The sequence below is a fragment of the Pleurodeles waltl genome, chromosome 8, assembly GCF_031143425.1.
Source record: "Pleurodeles waltl isolate 20211129_DDA chromosome 8, aPleWal1.hap1.20221129, whole genome shotgun sequence".
Classification (NCBI taxonomy): Eukaryota; Metazoa; Chordata; class Amphibia; order Caudata; family Salamandridae; genus Pleurodeles; species Pleurodeles waltl.
Genome location: NC_090447.1, coordinates 602112248 through 602135259, shown reverse-complemented (window position 1 = coordinate 602135259; position 23012 = coordinate 602112248). Strand labels below are relative to the sequence as shown.

Sequence of the window (23012 nt, the reverse complement as noted above, 5' to 3'; positions counted from 1 at the left end):
GAAAAGTAACTTTTAGAAAATTACATGTTCTTTGCATGAAATTCCAGGAGGTTAATTTGCATTTAGCTCTTAAGTTTCTCTCACCCAATAATTAGCCTTGAATAGAGACAAATAGGTGTGAAATGCCCTCCAGAAGCAAACAATAGGCTGACCTGAATGGGCAGAGATGACTCCTCTGAACTCCACAGTATATGCAGGGTGGGGGCCGGGGGGGCATCCTTTTTGACACTGCAGTGTCAAATCCTGCTTGATAGTTCTGCTTGGTTAATACATAACACTTGAGGTACACTTGAATGGAGAGAGAACAGGATGCCAGTGTCTAGCTGCTGAAGCATCTGTGCTTTTGGTGTACCAGATGTCTGTCTCTTGGTTTATGTATAACCTTGTGGACACATTTGAAAGAGAAGAGAAAAGGATGTCAAGACAATTCTTGGGAATCCACTGTCTGGTTGCTGAAAGACTCTGCTTTATCATAGCAGAGCTTTGTCTTTCGGTTTGTTGTGGGTACAGTGGCTGTCTCAAACTGGATGTTAGCATTAGATGAGGGAGGAAACTAGGATTACCACAGTATACTCGTCACACACATGCCGATGCTCTAGTTTAGTGTGGTTGAAGATTCCACCATCTTGAGAGGCCCAAAGTGAGTAGCATAGACCCCAGGAGTTCTTATCCCCTATGCTACAGCATGCTCAAGAGTCATTCCTACCCTCCAGCTAGTGCCATACATAAATGCTGCACCTCCGGGTACCCACTTCAGAACACTTCCTGGACCTGTGGAAGATCAGAAGAGGACAGGACTGGCTGTCTGTGACCTGAGAGGAGCCCTGGTGGAATGGACATTCATCCTGTGTACACAGGTCAAAGAAGTGGAACTCTAGTGTTCTAAAGATGACCTCCTGTTCAAGATAAAGGGATACAATAAACTACAGGAGACCTTTGCATGGAAGTACCCAGCTGACCATTAGCAACCAGAACTGGAATGGACCCTGCTGTTGGCCTCTGTCTGACACAATGCGAGTCTCTAAGTGCATCCCCTGTGGTCCTGGCTGGGTTTAGAACTGTAATCCTGTGGTAGATTGGGATTAAAAAGACTAAGGGACTAAGTCAGAAGATAAAATCTTTGACCATGACAAACCTGATTGGTGTATCCAAACACTGCTTCATCGCGGTCAGCCTCAAATTGCACATAGGCCGCAGTCTACCACAGCCAGTGACTATGATTGTTTATTGGCTCTATTTTTACTTAAAATTTAGAAATTCACACCTCCATTTCCTTTTACTGGGTTTTTGTCATTTTGTTTATCAAATCTATATTTCCTAATTCTGTTAGGTATATTTATGGTTTTACATTTTTACTTTATTACTGTATTTGGTACTGCATAAATAATTTACACATTGCACAAGTTCGGCATGTCTGCTCTGTGACATAGCTACCAGGGGGGTTGACCTGGGGTAAGTGTAATGACATGCAGTGTTGACCCTAACAAGGGTTGTGACTGTTCCTTGTGGTATATTGTCATTCATCCTAAATATTAATACAGTTTCTTACAGCTCTGACTTCAGTGGATGGCAAGATATCCTGGATACGAAACGTATCTCTTAACATGCTCACTATTAACCCAACATGGCAAATTTAAATACTTATTTACATATTCTGCAAATAAAACAATGCCAATTATGTGGATCTCCTACATAACCTAATTAATCTAGCAGTTTAATTTTCAAATCACTACGTCTTTGTTTTAAATTTTACTCCTGATTGAACAGTTTGCTATTCACAACATACCCTGCCTAGTGCCTCTTAAAACGGCTTGCCTCTTAATACGGAATTGCAAGTATATTACATAAAATGTTCTGCTTTGTTATTGTGAGCTTATGTTCCATTTCATGTATACAAGCACTCTTAGATATGTTTCATGTCTTCTAAGCTAAATTTTCAAGATACAGCTACTGTAGATTCTGCTTATCCTACAGATTATTGATTGTGACCTAACTGCATTACACTACAGTTATTCAACTTCAAATTAGGCCTCTGTGAAATTTTCATTACACTGTCAAAATTCTCAACATTTTGCAAACGTTCACAGTGTTTGTGAAAGAATAGTTTGAGAAGCAATGTCTTGAAGGAGAGATTTCCTACAGATGACAGTCCCTTTAAAGGGGACTTTTGAATACCCAGTATGCCCTTGAATACAATTTCAATGCCATGTACTGCAAAGTGAATTTCGGAAATGTTTGAATAATTTTCACACAGTTTTGCAAAATAAAATTGTGCAATGTATCACAAAACTACTAAACTTCACTGGCCTACCATGTGCTGATTAAATCAATGGCTTTCTGTAACAGCAATGTGTTCTGTAGATGGGAAAGCTCTGGCTCACATCCAGCTCGAAATCATGGAAGATTCTGTTATAGCACTACCTCACGATGGTTAGTGCACCAAATTGGCATAAGTCCCCCTCCTACCAATTTCCCCCTGTGAAATAGGTGCCTTGGACCCTCTCCATACGCTGCCCCGGACACCAGTTAACAACCATCTTGGCCATGGTTGGTTGGTAGCCTTCACCAGTGGCTCCTTCTCACCCCCATCCGATGGCATCCTCTCCCTGAAACCCTAGTCACCTATGCATACGCCGTTGCGAAAATTCAACCCCACCCTACGTTCAATGAGCAATAAGTATGCACAGGTGACATACTAGAGCTGTATTCTTGTAAAAGCACTCAGCATGGACCGCAAAGCTAGTGCACACTCCTCCCACCCATGCGCTGGAGTGCCCACAGTGCTTACCCCCACTCTGACAGTTCCCGAGTTTCACAGCGCGCTTACCCCATGACAAGAGCGTCCGTGCTAACAAGTACCAATTACAATGTGAATGTTATGATGACTCCGCAAAGATGTATTAAAATGGAAAAACCTCAATAAAAAGAGTTAGAAAAAATCTGTTATGGCACTGAACGTGGCACAGCAGCTTGTGGAATTCGTTACGGATTTCATGCTAATCAGAAGCAATATGGATTACAACCCTTTAAAACCTTTCAACCAGCTGCAAATGTATCTGTTTAACTGACACCTGGACACAAGCAAGCGAGCCTTCAATCATGAATAAGAGCATTAGGCTGAAAAGTCAGTGGGAAGTTTAACAACTACTAACCAAGAGAGCACATGCGTGGCTGGTGTTAAAATCGTATGATGAGCAATAAGATCTGTTGCACTTTGAAGCCGACTATATTTTTGTACTATTAAAAAGAAACTGATGGCGATGAGACTGGGAGTGTTCCCCACCCTAGACTTGAAGCCCAAAACCCAAGTGGCAGGGGGAAGGGCAATTGGAGGACATGAGGTGTTGTTTATGCCATCAGTCAAAGGAAGCATCGTCACATGTCCTTTGCCTCTTACCCTGCCTAATCGTACACCGGAGGGCTGAACAAGCCCTATGAATAAGAACTTGTAGGTCAGCCGCAATGGAGTCCTTAAATCCTCAAAGCATCAAGGTGAACATACAGCTGGTGCAGTTTGATTGACAAATACAAAGGACTGGTCAAGGCCAAAGACTACCCTAACTATGACCTTAGGCCCTCTGTGATAGGAAGGCGCCAATGGTAGGCTCTGGATGAGCACAGATGGCGCCTGGTAGGCGGGCTGCTATGGGATATACTAGGTACTAGGTACTAGGTGTGAAGTAGGAACGATAATGCTCATACCCCCCTACCTTGTCAAGCATAGTCAGAGCCCCTTAGGAGGGTTTTGTTTGTTAGCTATGTCTGTTAGGCACTATGCACCTTACAGGTTACAGCTTGTGGTTTAATTCCAGATATGCATTATGCACTTTACAGCTTTAAGTTTCTCATTTTGATTGGGAGAGGATTTAAAATGGTGGTGCCAGGAAGGTGGGCTGCAAGGGGTACTTCAGGTGTGAAGAAGGAACAAAAATGTTCATATCCCCTAACCCCTTCATGGCTAGTGGAAGGCCTGTAGGAGGAATTTAATTGTCTTCTATGTCTGTTAGCCACTATGCACTTTTTGTGGTCTCATCCCCGTCACACGTAGGGCACTTTACAGTTTTAAGTTCCACATTATGACGGGGAGAGTGTTTAAGCTAATGCCTCCAATATGTTGGAAGACAAGCTCATTGGCTGCTGATGCCAGTCAGTTGGCCTCTTCCTAGCCAAACCTCATATTTATATCTGAACTGACTGTTTAGCCTAATATGTTTAAACATCTCCATTAAATCTGTTGTCAAATTATGTATGTCTTTGTTTGAGAGAGGTTGGCCCTGGAGGGGGTGTTGCCGCTTTTTGCACTTCAGCATGCACTACATATTTGCCATGTATTATGGTGCTTGTAAAATGGTGTAAACAGGGAAAATGCACCCTATTTGTAATACGAGACCTGGTCTCCTAATAGCTTACCAATTCACTAACCCTCAGATTGGAAAAAGGTCTACCATAATTAAGGACATAGACCAGGGTAAATGCAACTAAATTAGGTTTACAGGCTTTTAGTACACCAAATGCTTTTGTAATATAAATACTTGCTGGCAGAGGGTCTCTCAGATAAAAGCCTTGTGTCTAAAGGAAAGCTAAAAATAGCCATTTAACCAAAGACCAAAGGGGGGAGGTGTGGGTTGCAACAACCTCCTCCCCAACCAGAGGTCTCAGATGGAGGGTTGGCCGACTCTACTTAATGTTTTCAAGCCATAGCACTCTACTAGGGATTCCGTCCCATAAAAAAAGTGTAATGTTATTCCTGAGTTGGGGGGTTTGAGGGTTGTTTTGTATCTTGCAATGTTCAGGGCAACAGGTGCTTCTGGATAGGAAGTGTTTAGAGGGGAGAGTTGGGGTATTATTTTGTTAGTAAAGTTCCATGCAAACAGACAGATTGGGGGGGGAAGGTAGGGGAGTTTTTATTACATTATCTTCCATTACTTGTTTTGAGCCACACAGGAAAGGGGCAATAAATTACAATATCAGAAACCTATAACTTGGATGTCAACAGGCTTCTAAATAAAATTAAAAGAGGGTCTGTTAGTAGCAGACCACAAGATATATTGACCCTACTTGGCCTCTAGCAGAACATCTCGCAAGGAGGCTCAACAATGATGCATAACCTATTGGTGCATGCGGCACTAGATGCAAACACTAGAGCATTGGGGGGGTGGGCGCTTGTTCGGCTGCTCTGGAAGTGATGTTCAGGGTGAGAAGTTTGGACCTCCTGTGCTCCCTACAGAGACGGGGAGAATCCTGCCACACTACTGGCAGGAAGAAGAGGGCTCCCGATCCAAAAAAGATGCTACTAGATAAAGAATGCATCTGTAGCATTTCACCCTACATGCTTTATATATGTGGTAACTGTGTATATTCAGCCGTTGTTTCACTTAATTTCAATAAAATCATTTAAAAAAAAAAAAAAAAAAGGGGCGGTGTTATGTACTACACCAGACGCCACTCCTCTGATATCCTGTGTTTGCAGAAAGCACTTGCTGGGTACTGATTGTTGGTTCCTGGGTCATCATGGCTACACGTGGGATTACAAAGCAGGGTTTACCAGTGGTTACAGTGGTTCTACCCCATAAATCCCTCGCCCTAGTAGTGTCAAATGTACACTATGATAGGTTGGTTTGATAGGTAGTGCTGGAGAGGACGATGAAAGGAGTCCCGTGTGCACTTTACAATGTCTATGCACCTTCTTCCTTGGTGACCACAACATTGGAAATGATCACAGAAATGATCTTGAATGCTTTGAATAGCATAGCACTCCCTTTAGGACATAAATACGATTCACTGTAGGGAGTGGGATGTGGACTGTCCTGTGCAGTAGACCAGGTCATCAGTGCTGGCCAAATGGGTGGGCTTCCTGGTCATGAATAATGTCTCGCAAGGATGGCGTTCTTTGTCAAGTCAGTACATGCACTATTCAGCACCGCATTCTTTGTCATTCCCATCTGGACAATATTTTTGTTCCAATGAAGCACCTGGGCTCCATGGCCAAGGCTAATATCCTTTAGAGAGGGTCTATTGGTCCACAGATCTGTTAAAGTAGGATTGTCTCAGCCACAGTGGGGCTCCAGAAGTGTCTAGTACTTTAATACATGGTGGTTTGAAGATGAGATTATTATGAATACCCTAAGAGAGTGGTTCTTAAACTTGAAGCGTCCTATACATGTGAAGGAATTTGAAAATGGGTGGACTCAGTTGAATTTAGAAAAGCTCCAACCTTCCCATTAAAATTAGAATTTAAATTTTGTATATTTGTGAATTAAAATATTTAATCATTTGTATAATTCCTTCGTGAATGCTTGTGTCTGTATTTCTGTGTGTTGTTTTGCGGTTCAAATCATCAAATTTGCTTAGGGAGGGGTCCCCGGCTTTAGCAATCACTCACTGGGGCCTCCAGATTCGAAAAATGATTTAATGGGGGGGCTCTGATTCCAGTAATGATTAAGAGGGGGTCCACATTAGTCAAAAGGTTAAGAACCATTACCCTAAGACACACCATTACTTCAAATGTAATACTTCTTTGGTTACTTCCCTTTGTGTCCTTTGGGAGGCTTATAAGGCGGTGTACCTTGGGCAAGTCTGCTGTGTCAAGGTAAGTGAAAGAGATAGGGGAAGTTAGATTGTGGAACTATTAAGCGCAATACAGAACGTAGAGTGTAAAGACATATTGGGACCGCTGAGCTGTAATAGAGCCACCATGCGCAGCTTAAACACAAACTACTTGGCACGGCAAGACTAGCTGGGCAATCTTTCGATATACAGCCTATGAATTCAGCAACAGAACGAGCAAGCTCCAGCAGTGGTTGTTCTTCAATTAATCAATCAATCAATCAATCAGGATGTATAAGATGTGGCTAATTGCCAGAATGAGAATCCAGGTGCTGAAGGGAGATGGGTATTAGAATAGTTCCTGAGCTTTCACTTGGAGGTGGGTCTGGTTGTAAATAGTAATGATATTTGCAGACTACCAGAAAGAACAATACAGGCCAGACCCCGAAGTGTGGGTGAGACTTTACATCCAATAGTAGCTGACCTTTTAATATGGGCGCTCATGACTCCGAACGCAGGGACATGGACCTACCTTTTATTTGCAGAAGGTTCACTCCATTATTGCGGAGAAAGCTCCGGGTCCTAACGGACAAACGACTGAAATGTTTAAGTATTTTTCTGCTCTCCTATCTCCCCATTTATTGAGCCTCTTTGCAGAGATAGCGAATAAGACAACTACTGGCCGATCTTTGGAAGCCTTGAAAACTATTCTCTGTAAGCCGGATAAACCACTGAACGAATGAACGTTTTATTGACCTATCTCGTTACTAAATGTTGAGATACAGATATTGGCAAAATGCTTAGCTAACAGGGTAGTGCAGACTCATCCACGAGAATCAGAACGGCTTCATGCCATGAAGAGGTACTAGGCACTCCCTGCAGTAGGGTTCATGTAGCCTTGGCCAGGGCCTCTGAGCTGCAGGGCTAAGCAGCTTTGGTTTCAACAGATTAAGGGAAACCATCCAATACTGTGCATTGGCCCTTTTTCTTCCAGGATCTGCAGAGGATGTAGGTCCGTGTTTTCTCACTTCCATTAGAGCACGGTATGAGTGGGTTGTTCTTCTCAGCATTCTCAGTAGAGCAAGGTACCCAACAAGGATTTCCACTGTACCCACTCCTTTTTAACTCTGGCCGTGGGGCCTTTAGCAGGAAGGAACCATAATGACACCCAGTTAATGGGATCAATATGTTGCTTGGGAATTGAACATTGCTCGCTTGAGTTGATTTAGAGGCGCAGGAATTACTGATTTCCACCATGGGTAGTGGCGCTTTACAAGATTGTTGGACTTCCACAGAATTTATATGTTCTGAAGAATTTCCTGTTCTCTTTTCTATCTACCTTCTTTACATATATTTGATCCATCCGCACAAGAGCTTAGTGAGCTAGGAAGTTACAAGGGTTTCGTACTATGATTGTACTCAGCATGAATATGAGGCTGGATTGCGTGTCCCTGATCTGAGAGCATATTACTGGGCAACCCAAAGGTTGGTTCAGATTGGGCATTGACTCTTTAGTGACCACACTGACTTGGCATTAAGGCTGGATTCTGAAGCCTTGACCCCCTTAGGATGGTGACTCTTCTGTACAGGAAGCTGTCCCCCCTGTACTTCCTGTGCACCCTGTGCACAAAACTCCCCTTACTGTGTCGACATGCCGCTCTGAAAAATATTAGTTTGTTACATGGGCTCACACGTCTGACCACGTTGTGGGACGGTTCTTGGTTGCGGCATATTGTATCAAGGAGATGTCCGGACTTCAGATCCTATCATCAATTAAGTGAGAAATTCCAATTGCATAAGTGCCAATTTTACAGATATTTTGAGCTTCGCCATGCCCTTTCAATGTATGCAAAGGAACTGAAACAGGTCCAGAATTGTAATCCCCTTGAATCAAAATTGGTGATGGAACCTCTGGGATGCAAGGGGATCTCCAGGCTATATTGGTCCCTGAGGATGAATGTGTCTTACACATTCACTGGTCTCAGGGCCACCTAGGGTAATGATGTGAGAGAGCTGGATGACAATGACTAGTGAGAGGCCAAAATAGCAGCAAAGGTTTTGGCGATTCCAGCCAACCTTCGTCTTATACAATTCAAATGTTTCACAGGGTTGCTTTGTATGGAACCAAGTGAAGTACCTGATGGGTTAGCATTTTAGATTCTCTTTCAAATCATATTTTTTTTTTAGTTTATGCATTAATTTTTGGTATTTTTTACGGCAAGCACATCGCGCCTCTGTGCCCCTTGAGAATGGTAAAAAGCATTCAAGTTAAAAAAAAATGTGAAGCATTTGGCTTCATCATGTTGGAACCATGGGTAAAAGAACGCAGCTAAATGCCAAACGTCTAAATTGCTGCCTGACAGTTTTCAGAACAGAGGATTGTACTTCATTGCCTTTGCGAGGTGGAAGTGCCCCTTCATTGCATTTAACATTTCTCCTAAGTGGACAATAAGGCAGGGGCGGCTCCTCCATAAGGGTGATGGAGCGTTGCCCCCCGTCAGCAACAGCAGCCGCAAAAACCTTTCAAAGAGAAGGATAATGAACTATGTTTATTATCCTTCTCTTTGAAAGGCGCAGGCCACGGGGTGACGTGCACTGAGGGGGAGTGCACAGCCACACAGTTGCCGGGCTTGAGAGAGCCTGCACAGGCTCCTGGTCTGCCTGGGACCACCCTGCCTGGGTCCTCCTAGCCAATCCTGGTGCTGCTTTGAGCAGCGCCAGGATTGGCCGCAGGGCAGGCTGGGAGCCTGTGCCTGCAGCATCCTGAAGGTAAGGAGAGGAGTGGCTCGCTACACGGGAGCAGAGGTAAGGTTTTTAAAAAAAAATTAATTTTATTATTAATAATTCCTCCCATGCCCCCTTCAATCAAACCACCCCCCCACGTGCTGCGCCCCGCCCCCAGGAATCCCTGCAAGCCGCGACTGCAATACGGACAGACGCCAGTTTTTTTATTTATAAAATCTGATCACAACAATGAAAGGTACACTAAACTGGCACCAGCCAACTAAAAATTTGAAAAGCTGGGCTTTGATTTATAAAGAAATACTCGAAACTCCTGAAACTCAAACAGTATGGTGAGTACAGGCTAGGCTACTCCTAGATCAGATGACAAAACCTATACAATTAAAAAGGTATGAGTCTAGAGGAGATTCTGCACACACTGACAGATAAAGACCAGACAGCACGTTTGAGTTTTATTTATTTAAACACACACGGCTACAGTAGCCTCTTGGTGCTAATGTATGGCTGAGTTGCAGCTAATGCAATTGGAGGTGGTGGAGAGGGCTGTACTGAGTGAAAAGTCCAGGCATGATGCCTTTGTGGAAGGCCAGTTGTGCTTCATGTCTTACGGGAACAGAAAGAGGGAACTCCGAGGTGGGACGCAAGTTCCCTAGGGTTAAAGCTGTAGGGCAAAGTTTGGTGGAGGAGCATGTGAAGGTTTTGTTCTGCAACTTAGGTTTAATTTATTTTATGGCATTTCATGCCTGGCCTAAATGTTCAACAACTGATATTTATTATGAAACCTGTGCAAATATTAATATGTATGAACTGGGAAAGACTTCACAATCTTGCCCATGCTCCTGCTTTTAGAGTTACTAGCAGCAGCTTGTGAACAAATAAATTAGTGTAAAAATGGTGGTTCCAAGAATAACTGCACCCTCTCCTGCTGCATGCTCTGTTCCCTGCGTTTGAACTGTCTAGAGACGATAAATGTTTTTCCACCACAGGAGCTGTTGAGGATTCATTTTGGACTCCACATTACGGTGAGGATCCTGTCTTTCCTGATTCCTTTCCAAGGAGGTTTGTACTCACTAGTCCAAGTGGTTCGACCACTAGGTTTGTAAGGATGCACTACTGGAAGAATGCATCTGCTCAACTACCAGAGATCAGGGAAGGTACGCTGGAGCTTTCCTGCAGCTCATTTAACTTAGGTTGGACTCAAGATCTCAGATGACCCTGTTCTTGAAGGTGCAATCAACTGAGTAGCCAGCATGCTTTCCACTTCCTACTGGCTCATTTGCAGACTACATTCCTGTGTCAAGGTACAGGGTTTCCTGAACCGCTTATATACTCAATTCACCTCAGCAATGATAGTCTTGGGAACAGTCACTCCTAAATTGACACTCCCCTGCAAAAATACTGCAGAATACACTTTTTCAGCACATACGGTTGTACTGGTTTACAAAAAGGATGAAATCCAGGTCAATTCAGAAACGCAGAAAGGTGCGGCATTCTCTTTCGTTGCCTGGTTTCGCAGTCAAGTAATGAAAAATGAACCAGATGTTTAAGAAAAGATGAATATGACCACCCCTTTCGGAAATTAGCTCTTGATGGCCACTGAATGGGCCACTGAATCCAGAAGCCATGTTCTCAAATGAAAAAGCAAGGGTGTCCACAGTACGCCAACCTTTGACAAACTATGCCATATTTTCAGGTTATCCGTATATGATATATTTACATCAAATAAATCTAAATAGGAAACATTTACATGGTCTGTGGACATCCCACAACCCTTGTCAACCAACATGGAACACATATTTTCTAAAGAACATTAATTGAGTTCCCTGTATCAAGAGTCTGTGTGGATTAAACAGCACTGAAGAAATGGACCCTGACAAGCTCTCAAAATAGATATCCACTATCAAATGTACCTCTGAACTACTATTGTTACAGATTCAGTTACTACTTACACATTGTTTGCATGGTCATTAAAAAACTATATGGCTGCACCAAACCTTTCTCTCCAATGTCACCCCAAACTGAAGGTGAAACTCTGATATCAGCTACATTAAAACACAAAGGGGGGTGGTTGAAAGCATTTCAAGGACATTTTTACTTGTAAATACTTTACCAAAAGGTTCATATTGACAAATGTCCTTTCAAGACATGAACACAGTTACTGAGTAGATGGAGTACACAAACACAATGTAAATTGCCTGGTGACTGAAACATCTATAGTTGACTAGCTTCCAAACATGTGAAATGAAGCATGCATACCGATGAGTAGCATTTTATGTACCCAGTACATCATAGCTAAAAATCGCCCTGAAAATAATTTAAAATGTTATTTGAAGAACTTTCTTTCAAACGCCCACCTACTCCAATCCTTGTCAGTTTTTGGCAAGTGGGGTAGATTTGTGTATGATATGCATTACAACCTTTGACAAACTTATACCCACAAAACAGTATGACTCTACTCCCAGCGTACTCCTACCGAAAATGAGTGCCAGGGATGTGGTAACAGAAGGCCATTTTCCATCAGTCAGCCCTATGTACCTGTCAGCCAAGACAGTGGTTATTAGGTATAGCCTCACATTTGTGCTGTAAATCAATGAAGGCAGAGTTAGGACCTCACCTGTCAGGATAGAATCCACTATCCTGTTATTTTTTTCACCTTCCAGTAGTTTCTGGTAGTACCCTGGGTTGAGATCCAGCTGCTCCTGGGCTCCGCTGACTATCATCCATATCAGAGAGCGGTGCTCATTTGGAATACCTTTCCTAATGTATCGCTTCACTATAAACAGAAAAAATAAATGTACATCAATTTCATATTTCTACAAACCAACAATAACCTTTGAAAGCTAATTAGGTGGTGTCAGAATATTCATAAAAATACTTCGCTGTTACCACTATACGTTCATTTACCTAAAATTAGAACAAACTCATACCTATTCAGCAACATGATTTTAGACACCAACAAGAGTACTAATTATGAATATCCCTGTCTTTTACAAAAGCGTATTGATAGCTGCAGAGGAGAATCGATGGAAAACCTCCATACTTAATGTTACTTGACCTTTTGGTTTCATTCACTTCTACTTATAGAATGTTTCTGATACAACATATTGTTATTATTCATTAATGGCTAGTTATAAAACTTGTTTAATGTCTCATATACCTCATTTCTCTAATTTGTTTAATATTGTAGTTTCCTTCCTTTTAGGCAATTTCCGTGTGTCTGGAAGAGGAAGTTATATATTTAGTTTTATGTGGCTTGGTTTTCCCTCCCTTCTCGTATGCCACGGAGTTTGGCTGTGTCATTCCTCTTTATGTTGCTCCATCACCCTCAAATTTGTGTCTGTTTTATAGCTAGGTTCTGTTATTCTTGCTATTGTATTTGTTGTCCCTTTTCTTTACATCATTCTGTTCTCTTCTTGCTTTCTTCACGTACATATTTTTCTTTCTTTTTATCCCTCTGTATACTTTCAACCTTTCTTATAATATCCTTTTCTAGTTTTTTTTCATTGCTTTATTTCCAAATCATTGCATTAAATCTATATTGTTACTGGATTCTGTTATCATTGATTCACACTAACTGTTATAATTTTCTTATTTCCCATTAAATAACATTGAGAATTATGTCATGGAACATTAAGGGTTTGGGTTCTCCAATAAAACGCCAACGAGTATTAATGTATCTAACTTAAAAGGGGATATTGTCGTGCTGCAAGAAACTGATATAGCACAAACTGAAATTGATAAACTTAAAAAACAATGGATTGGTCACATTTATTCTTCCCCGGGTACAGGGAAACGGAATGGAATAACTATACTATGTATCAAATCCTTAGGCATCCAAGTTATTTCCCAAGACTCAGATTCCATGGGCAGATGGGTTGCATCATTCATTACTATCAACAGAATACCTAAAACGATCTTTAATTTTTATGCTCCCACACAGACTGATAGGTCTTTCTGGCCTGAAATTTTATTTAACTTAATAAATCTCACAGATTCTTACTTAGTTTTTGGGGAGAATTGCAATATGGTTAAGGATCCCTTCACTCCACGTTCAAATTTATCACATCACCCATGTATTCACAAATTACCTCTACTATTAAACAACGATCTTTACCCGATGCTTGGAGACTCTGTCACCTCACATTACAAGAATCCACCTTTTTCCACCCTGTTAACTTTTCACAATCCAGAATTGACTATTTATTTATCTTGCAATAACTTATTCAACATGTTATACAATCAGAAATTGTTCTAATTTAATTTCTTAACATGCCCTTGTTATTTTGGATTTAGATCTCATCCTGCATACTTCCGGTTACAAGAGGTGGAGATTCAATACCTCACTTCTCTTTGATTCTAATTTCACTCAGCAATTTGAGAAGTTTGCTATAGACGTTTGTTACTATTAATGAAACACCAGATAGCTCTCCTCAGATTCTCTGGGACTCTTTCAAAGCAGTGACTAGGGATTTTATCATTTACTTTGCGGGGGTAAGAAGAAAAAAAATCAGCATCTGAAAAATGTAATCAAACTACGATTTATATTAAACAATTCGAACATATGATTTACACTTTTAAATCTAAAGCATGCTTGTATGAATTCATCCAAGCTAAATTTGTTGTTAATAAGAATTCAACAGAGATTGCCAATTTCTACCTCCTTAAATCTAGTGAAAAGTATAATGGAGGACAGAATAAATCTGGAAAGCTGCTTGCTCACAACCTAAAAATTAAAAGAGAAAAAACTAAAATAGAATCTATTTTTTTCTCTGAAAATGCCCCAGTTTATAAAAATGAGATTATTTTATCAGAATTCTCTAAACATTTTAATAACCTTCATACTCCTGAATACCCAGCTTAAGAAGGTGATTCTTCAATACTTATCTCCCATCCACCAACCTCACCTCTCAGGGGTAGATTTTCCTTCCTTAGACAAAGACATTCCTATTGAAGATATTCTTACTGCTATACATTTAATAAAGAAAGGAAGGACGCCAGGTCCTGATGCGTTTACTATACACGTTTTTTTGCATTTTCTAAAACTTTAACTACCAGATTACATCAACTCCTTACTCATTTTATAACCTCAAACTCCACTGGGGGCTCCTTCAAAGGGGCTCTAATATGCAGGGGTGTGGAATTTAATAAAATATCTTCTTGTCTGTGGGACAGGTTGCTTCTTTAATCTACTTGTCCTGTAAAAAAATCGACTTTTCCCTTTGGTGCAATGCACTGCGGCAACAAATTATGTCAGCAATCTCATTATGTAAGAGCTCTGGTAACAGACTCTCTGATTATGCCAGGGCTACGCCTATAGTAGGGCTTGAATACTTGCAGTTTCAATCCCTACAATAGCAATTTCCTTATTTTGCCCCTTTTCTGCAAATCTACATACCGGGGCTGGAGTAAGCATTAAGCAATAGTTCCAGAGATGGAATGCATTTGAGTCTGCAAACCCACCAACTTGCACACTTTAAGGATTTTCACCAGCTCTGCCCTAATTTTTCCCCATAATGAGATAGGTTGGACATTTACTCCTGGCAATGGCAGAAGTAGAAGTTCTTCCAGAGTTGGGGAAAAAAGTGGTTGGACGGAGAGTGAACTTTTAAACGTCCAACAGATTTTCACATGAGCAAACCTACACATGCATATTTGCTCATGTTAAAATACAGTTCACAAATATATTCTAGGAGTACGATTTCCTTGTCTCCTACTGTAAGTTCATGTGAATTAATGAAAGCCACTAATTCAAAGACATATACCATGGGTGCACTTTTGTTACTTTCTTTAAGAACTGGGTCCATAGTTAGGTCTGGCATTAACAGACATTTCGTTTTTTTTAAACTTCTATTTCTCACTATGTCTGTGGGCTGGCTTTACTGTGAGTGATCACATTCTGCTGTTCCACAGGGAGCATATTGGCACACAAAGTAGTTTTGTTCAGTGCCAGGAACTACAGTGGTAATCAGTGGTGCAACAAAACTAGTGGGGCCCCCTGCAAAGAACATGGAGCACCCCCCCCACCAGGCTCACTCAGAGCAGGTGCTGTGCTGAGGCCCCCCCCTGGAGGGAGGGTGCAGGTCTTTGATACACCATTGGTAGCAATGTGTGCTTTTTGAGACCAAAACCCTTTTTCTTTTTGACAGTGTTTGTTAAAATGGTGAGGGCTTGGCAGATTCCACAACAATAAATTGTTACAAAAGCTGTGTCAAAACAAGGCATGCATCGATGAAACTAAAAGACTCTAAAAAAAAAAAAAGTCAGATTGGTTGACTTTGTCAGTGCTTGTTTATTTTCATGCTTCCTATAATCTTGTTGAAAATGGTTACAATGATTTTTCCATTAGGAATATTTTTTGGGCATACTAGCATGCCTCAACACATTGTACTAAATGACATTTCCAAGAAATAGCATCTAAAATGTCATAGTAGCAAACCTTTTTTTTCCTACTTGCATTTTGTTCCTAACATTTTATTTTGACACCAAAGAATCATCACTCTTGCTTACAAGCTTCTGCAAATATTTGCATCTAATCAGACAGCATTCTGGGAGCATTATATTTAGCCTCAAACTTTTCAAACGTATGCTATTTGTTTTTTTACTGGAACCAATGTCCGTAGTGCAGCGTGACCTTAAAACGTTTATTTACAGTGCTCACTAATAATGAAGACATTTCATTAATGAACCATAAATGTAAGTTTGAACAGCATTAACTTTTGGACACACATCACCTCAACAGCAGATAGCCCCCTACTCTGTAAAGTGGCAGCTAAAGGGTTTGTGCTGCAGGGGGTTGGGCCTACTTGTCCCAAGGTCAAAATAAACATAAAAACTTGTTGCCCTTGACCCCAAACAATATGTCCCAGGGGTCGGGCGATAGGAATTCCACATCCCTGAATATGTGTTAATCACAAAGAAGTTAAAGCTCCAAAAATACATAAAACCTAGAGACCCATCTCCCTTGTGAATCTGGATTGTAAAATGTTTGCTAAAATACTTTCTTTACGACTTCATCCTCTTCTTCCTCAGTTGATCAGTAGGGAACAATCTGGATTTATTAAAGAAGACATCTTTCTGACAGTACATTAAAGAATAATCTTGTATTAAGTAAATCCAAATTGTACAAACATTCTTAGGCAGCCATTGCCTTATATGCAAAAAGGGTGTTTGATCGAGTTGATTGGTCCTTTGCTTTTCCACTATATCTTGGTTTGGTTTTAGTTTAAAATTTATACATTTAGTCTTGCTAATATACTCTTCTCCTAAAGCTTCTGTTATCGTAAATGGATTTCTATTATTACCTTTATCACTCCATCATGGTGTCTGTCAAGGATGCCCTTTGTCTCCTCTTTTATTTGTTCTGGCCCTGGAACCCCTTCTAATGAATCTTTTTTTGAACTCAGACATCTAAGGCTTCCAATACGGACATGATCAACTAAAATTCTCTGTGTACGGGGATTATATACTCCTTTTTACATCTAAATATCAAACTTCTTTACCGGCTTTCCTAATGGAAGTTACCAGTTACGTTTCTGCCTCAGGATATAAACTGAACAAGGAAAAAGGTGAAATACTCCCTTTAAATAAATTATGTTTTCATGCAGATTTTACTTCTTCCCATTTTCACTGGAATCCACAAAAGATCAAATACCTTGGTCTTTGGTTTAATGTTAATACCAAAGACACAGTTTCTACTAATATGGAACATGATCTTACCACAATGTCTTCTCTGACGTCCAAATGAAACACTCTATTTTTATCCTGGTGGGGCCAGTTAGATGCCCTTAAGATAATATTAGTCCCAATAATACTTTTCTTTATCTGTCAACTATTCCCATAAATATTCCTTGTTTTTACTTTAAACAGATTTACTCGATCCTGTTCACCTTTTTATTGAACAATAAAAACCCTCTCGTCCCTTGCAAAAATGACACCCCCTAAACATATGGGAGGGGTAAATTGCCCATATTTTCAATTATATCATACTGCTTTCTTTCTCAAACAAGCCTCCTTTTTATTAACTGAGGATGAGTCTGTTATTCCTCCTTCTTGGGTCAACACTGAAAGGCATATTGTTCATCCTTTTAACCTTTTAGAATGTTCATCTTTTCTCAGAAACCTCTCTCTATGTCCCTACCTATTCAAAAATACATGTAAACTTTTCCGCCCCAGTTTTGTGTCACATAATACCAATTTCGTCATTCCTCCTCTAGGCAAAATAATTATGTGAAAATCAACAATAAAATAATATTTTGGAAATCCTGGCATATTAAAGATCTAAAATGGATTCCCCAATGGTTTGACAATAACTGTCTTACTTTTCAAACAGCTCAACATCAATTTTCCTTTCCCCCTTCATACTTTACTCAATGTCTTTCATTTGTCTCTGTACCTAAGCAGTTTATAAGTAGCTTTCTCATGATTCCAATCCTACTCCTTTCAGTATCCAATTGGCAGCGTCATTACTATCTCTTCTGTTCGCATCAGAAATTTACAATACACCCATTGCTTCTTCAAACAAAACAAGACAAATCTCAGGTGGATGTAGAGTGAAAATGTGACTTGAATACATCATTCTCATTTCCCTTATACAAGAAGATTTGGCTTAGTATACACTAATCTTCTAGGACAGCGAATACTGTTCAAATTTTATTCTTTATATATAAAGAATACTAATCATCCCAACCACTTTACACACAATAAATTCAAAGATCCCCCTCCCCTTGCTGGTCTTGTAATTTCTCAGCCTCTACTATTAAACATATGTTATTTGAGCTCCCACCTACATATAGGTTTTGGTTGCAAGTGTGGAAACAAATAAATGTTATTTTTAACATACAAATTCATTTTAATTTAAAATTTCAAAAATATATCTTTGGGTAGTCTCTCAGAGGACTGGTCTATGCATCCTAATAAGGTTGATAGTGTGTATTTACTTCTTGCAGTCACCTTTCAGCAGAAAACCAAGTCATGGGAAGACTCTTCTAAAATATCGCTTCAAGCATGGTGTATGTTGTTTGGTATAATCACAGGGTAGACAAAGCATAGGTTATTCTAATATCTCTTGCAATCAAAAGAGATCTCCTTTGGCCACCTGTGACAACTTTATTGCGCTTGTTAATACAATATCATAACACACACTTTTCCCAGATTGGAGAGGTACCTAAACCCCTTCTCTAAATCTGACTGATCCTATAGGATAGTTTTGGACTTTAGGAATGTAAACGCACACACAAGAACAGATACAATTCAAAATGGGCATAGCACAGGTTTTATGATGAATCTGGTGTGGAAAAAATACACAACAACCCGAGACATCTATTATGCATTTCTCAGTCCAAACTGAAAGAGAGCATCTAACCACCTTTAATTTCGATGGACTGCATATAAGAACAGTCTTGGTTTATTCTCAGCTGATATCATGGCGATCTTGCAAGCAGACCATGAGGTATTGTCATAATTAATAAAAATGTGTCTTAGTGATGACGACTTGAATGTACACATAACTAGGGTAGTCAAAGTTGGAACATTATTAACATCACACACTTACAGAACTTACAGGACTAAAAAAGAAAAATATCAGCCATTGCCTCCCCTACAGTGATCCAAGTTATCTAATGAGGGCAAGTGTCTGGCTTCTGATTTCCTTCAGAAGTGTGCTACCTTGAAGCCTCCTAACAAAGTTGCAATCTCCACTGGGATTTCTTCACTTTTGACGTACTTACTTGCCTCACTACGCACAGTGAAACCTTTGAATGACTTGATTTCTCCAGTGTTTTAAGCAAAACAGTGGACAAAGAGATACACTGATATCTTGCGTTCTCTGCAAACAGACATGCTAGAGACAAAATATTTACAAACTAGGGTCAGTAAGGCACACCCACTTCTGCGAGTCATACCAAGTGACCAACAATGAAGAACAGAATGTTCCTACTGCATACAAGTCTCACTTGTTTTCTCCGGCTAAAGAAAGTTTTGCTTCCATTGAATATGTTCTTGCAGCTGTAAAACAGCTATTTTAAAGGAGTGCCTCTTGGCACACTGAAAAATAGTCATTGTGGTTTCTCTCATACCAGAACTAGAGGCAGGCACCAAAGTAAGAATTCCTAATGCTCACACACTACACCAGAAGTGGGTGCAGTGGGTCTCTTTTTTTAGTGCTGTGGATGTAAAGTTTCTGTGAAATCGCACTCTTCATACACATGTTTTTCTCTAATATGAACATGTTACTCCAACCTCAAAAGCCTTAACCATTGAGTCTTATTTGTTCATATTCTACACATATGGCTCTGCTCCTTCAGCGCTAAGAACAAAGTATAAGTACTCTGAAGCCTGCGTGGCAGTACACGGTGTAGTGAAAGATGGTGAATTCAATCTGCAGCGCACTCACGGAGATCTTTGGCAACAGCACTGTGTAACATGCAGAACTTCATTTCCTGTTACTTGTATTACAGAAGACTAATCCATCAGTTCCCACACTCATGTCAGATTCATCTTCCTCTGTGCAAGGTTACAATGTTGATTTGCAACACTGGAGCTAGATTGGTTTCAAGGATTCAAAGGGAAAGCCTATTAGGAAGAAACACTCTGGAGAAGGATAGCTGTCTTACATTCCATTGGTCAGTGTGATGGATTTCATGCCAAAGGGAACTGTGCGGCTGATTTAGCTGCCAAAGCTACAATTCAGACTTAACCAGATTTCAGGTCAAGGTCGACGCAGATATTTAAACAGCAATACATGCCACCGAACAAGACAGAAAGCCTCCTTTAGGCTTTCCTCCTAAAAAAATTGTATACCATTAATTCAGACAATATTACTGCAGTTATTCTATCAGGATTGAGAGACAGGATAATTTCTAATAAAATGTCCAGATTAGATTTAATCAGGGAAATGTATGAGGAATTGGCATTTGCCCAAACTGGGGTCAATGCAACCATAGCAATGCTACAGCAAAGCTACTGGTGATCTTGTTCATATAAACAGACTAGAGACTATGGCCCTCATTATGACTTCGGCAGTCTTCCTTAAGACTGCCGAAACCACGGGCGCCAGGAGACGGCCAGTGCTGGTGGTCTTCCGCCGCCATAATATGGGTACTGCCGAATTTCCACCACACAGTGGGCGGAAATCCAGCAGTATCCATGCTGACGTTTGGAGGCGCCTGGGCGGTGCTACCACCTGCACCGCCCCACCAGGAGGACGACGCCACCCATATTAAGACCATTATTACGGCCTGGTGGTGTCCTTCTGGTGGGGCGCTGCCGGCGGTAGCAGCACCCCTTCTCGTTCCCTGCCAGACGACCTCCTCGCCAGACAAGGTAAGTCACACGTCCAACAGGGGAGAGGGGTTGGAGGGAGGTGCTGAGTGTGGTGTCTGCGTGTGTGTGTGAATGCATCTGTGAGTATTGTGGTTTATGCGTGGTTGTATGCATGTGAGTGGATGCGTGTCTGGAAGTGGAGGTGAATGGCTGTATGCGCAGTGCGTGTCGGTGTGTGTGCAGATATGTGGGAGGGTGGTCAGGGGTGCTGTGACTGTAGAGGGGGTGGAGGGGTCAGGTTATCCCTAGCGGGGTAGGGGACCCGTCTACGGAAGGAATTCCTAGTCATCGGTAGCCCTACAGCCATACTTTTCTTGGCGGTGCTACCGCCGTGGAAACCATGGCGGTAGGCTGGCTCTTAATGCTGCCGGCAGTCTTCTGTGGACTGCCGGGTCGGAGATGAATATCTCTGGCACAGGAGTTCATACCGCCATGGCAGTTTGAGTGGAGATGTGGCGGGTTGGAAGCGGCCAACCCGCCACACTCATAATGTGGAGGTATAAACCGCCAGCCTGTTGGCGGTGATACCGCCACATTAACCCTGGTGGTCAAAAGACCGGCAGGGCCAAAATGAGGGCCTATGTCGGGGAATGTAACATATATTAACAAATCAAACCATCTACTACTAAGAGACTCCTGCCAACTCCTCTCACAGTCTACAGCATCCAGTTCAGGGTAATTCATTTAAAACATACTGGCCCAATGAATTCTGTTAAACGATATGAGTGTATATAGGTTGCTATTGATTTATGTTCTCTATTTCTGTAGATGTGGCCACAGAGAAATGCGAGTGATTCCATGGTCATAAAGGATTTCAAGTATTTCAAAATGATGGGAGCAATACATTCATTTTACTCAGATAATGGTCCAGGGCTCGTCTCCAAGCATTTGCTTGTAGGTCTACCATGCCTGTACTCTTAGATAATCTGTAATTTAGCAACCCGTTTAGGGCAGAATCCAACAAGTTAGTTGAGTGTGCTTATGGCATAATTAAACATGCCTTAACTGCTAGGGTACTGCTGGTATCATAATATGTATGGAGTCAAGAGAACATTATTGACTTGTCTAGAGGAGTATTGGGAGGACGCATTCCATACAAGGTCACCTTCGGAGTTCCTATGTATGTGCCTGGCCTAGATAATCTTGGGAATGTGGCAGATAAAGAAAAGTTTAACCTAGAAAAATGTTTTACAGAGTATCCAAGAGGTAAGAGACAAGCTGTCTAAACCAAATCATTCTAAAGTCACCACCAGCAATGAGAAGATTGCAACCATTGCTGATGGGTGGATCCCTAAAACAGGGAATCTAGTTTGTGAAAAAATCCATGGCAAGTAAGCTTCTGAACCATCATATAGACCACTGGTTACAAACCTCGGGGTAAAAAGCAAAATAACTGTCATTCTGCCTTCTTTGGTAGGTTCAATTAAAAAACAAACAGGTGTCCATCAACCATGTGAAAAGGCACTATGTGGCACATTATGTACAGCGGGCCACAGCAGACATTGAAATCCTCATCTCCCTCTTAATGAAATATGCCTTAATGAGAGCAGTAACATCACAAGATTGAGTTACAAACAAGTAATATCTGAGCGCACGGTTTCTCCAATGTTATACAGAGCAACTTCACTGAATAATCTGATGATGCCATCACTGCAGATGCCCATGTTTCATGCAACTCCATGATTTATTATGAGTGTCACCTGAGTCTTCATCAATCGAAATTATGCCATTTCAAGAAACAACTATTTTTGAGAATGACTCTGACTTTTGCATAGAGGACTTCTCATTATGCTGCGAGGTCATACTACGCTTAAACTGCTTCTTGCTTATCATTGGTTTTGTAATAGATACTTAACTTTCTCTTGGTCCTATGTTTGGCCTACTCTAGGAGTGTTTTTACTCATCATATGTCTACCAACAATGATCACTGTTCTACTGCTAGACAATGGGCATTATGTTCCAGAAAGAGCAATTGCACAATCTGTGGTTCATGAACTACAGCAGCATCTTTTACCCTACAGAGCTCAAAGAAATCTCTCTGTTGTAAACATCACATCTTATCCTGTGCCCAAGGAAATAGGTTAGGCAAAAAGTTCCTTATCAAATAACAGGACTTACAAAACTTGCAATAACAATATGTTTTGAAAGAGTCAACAAATTAGATTGTTAGTCTAGGTTCTGTTTTAGACAACTGTGTCACAGCCTGTTAAACAAATGATGTACAGGCAAATACCATTTCAAACAATGAAGATCCTCATTTAAATTCAGACACTTACAAAGAAATGTAAGTTATCATTACTATGCACACTATTACATACTAACTTTTCTTGGGAGCATTGTGAAGCTCTACCTCCTAATAGTCCTTTCAATTTCACAAATAAATGTCCTTATTTCCAGAGTGACAA

At 40.9% G+C, this 23012-nt stretch overlaps 1 protein-coding gene across 2 annotated transcripts in view; it reads right to left on the bottom strand.

Annotated features, from left to right (window-relative positions):
* Positions 1–23012, bottom strand: part of GRTP1 (growth hormone regulated TBC protein 1) — a 626114-nt gene that overhangs the window by 451500 nt on the left and 151602 nt on the right. For both annotated transcript variants that reach the window (XM_069204672.1, XM_069204671.1), the window contains exon 3: positions 11903–12061. In XM_069204672.1, the coding sequence (XP_069060773.1) occupies positions 11903–12061 (159 nt within the window). The remainder of the gene's footprint in view (positions 1–11902; positions 12062–23012) is intronic.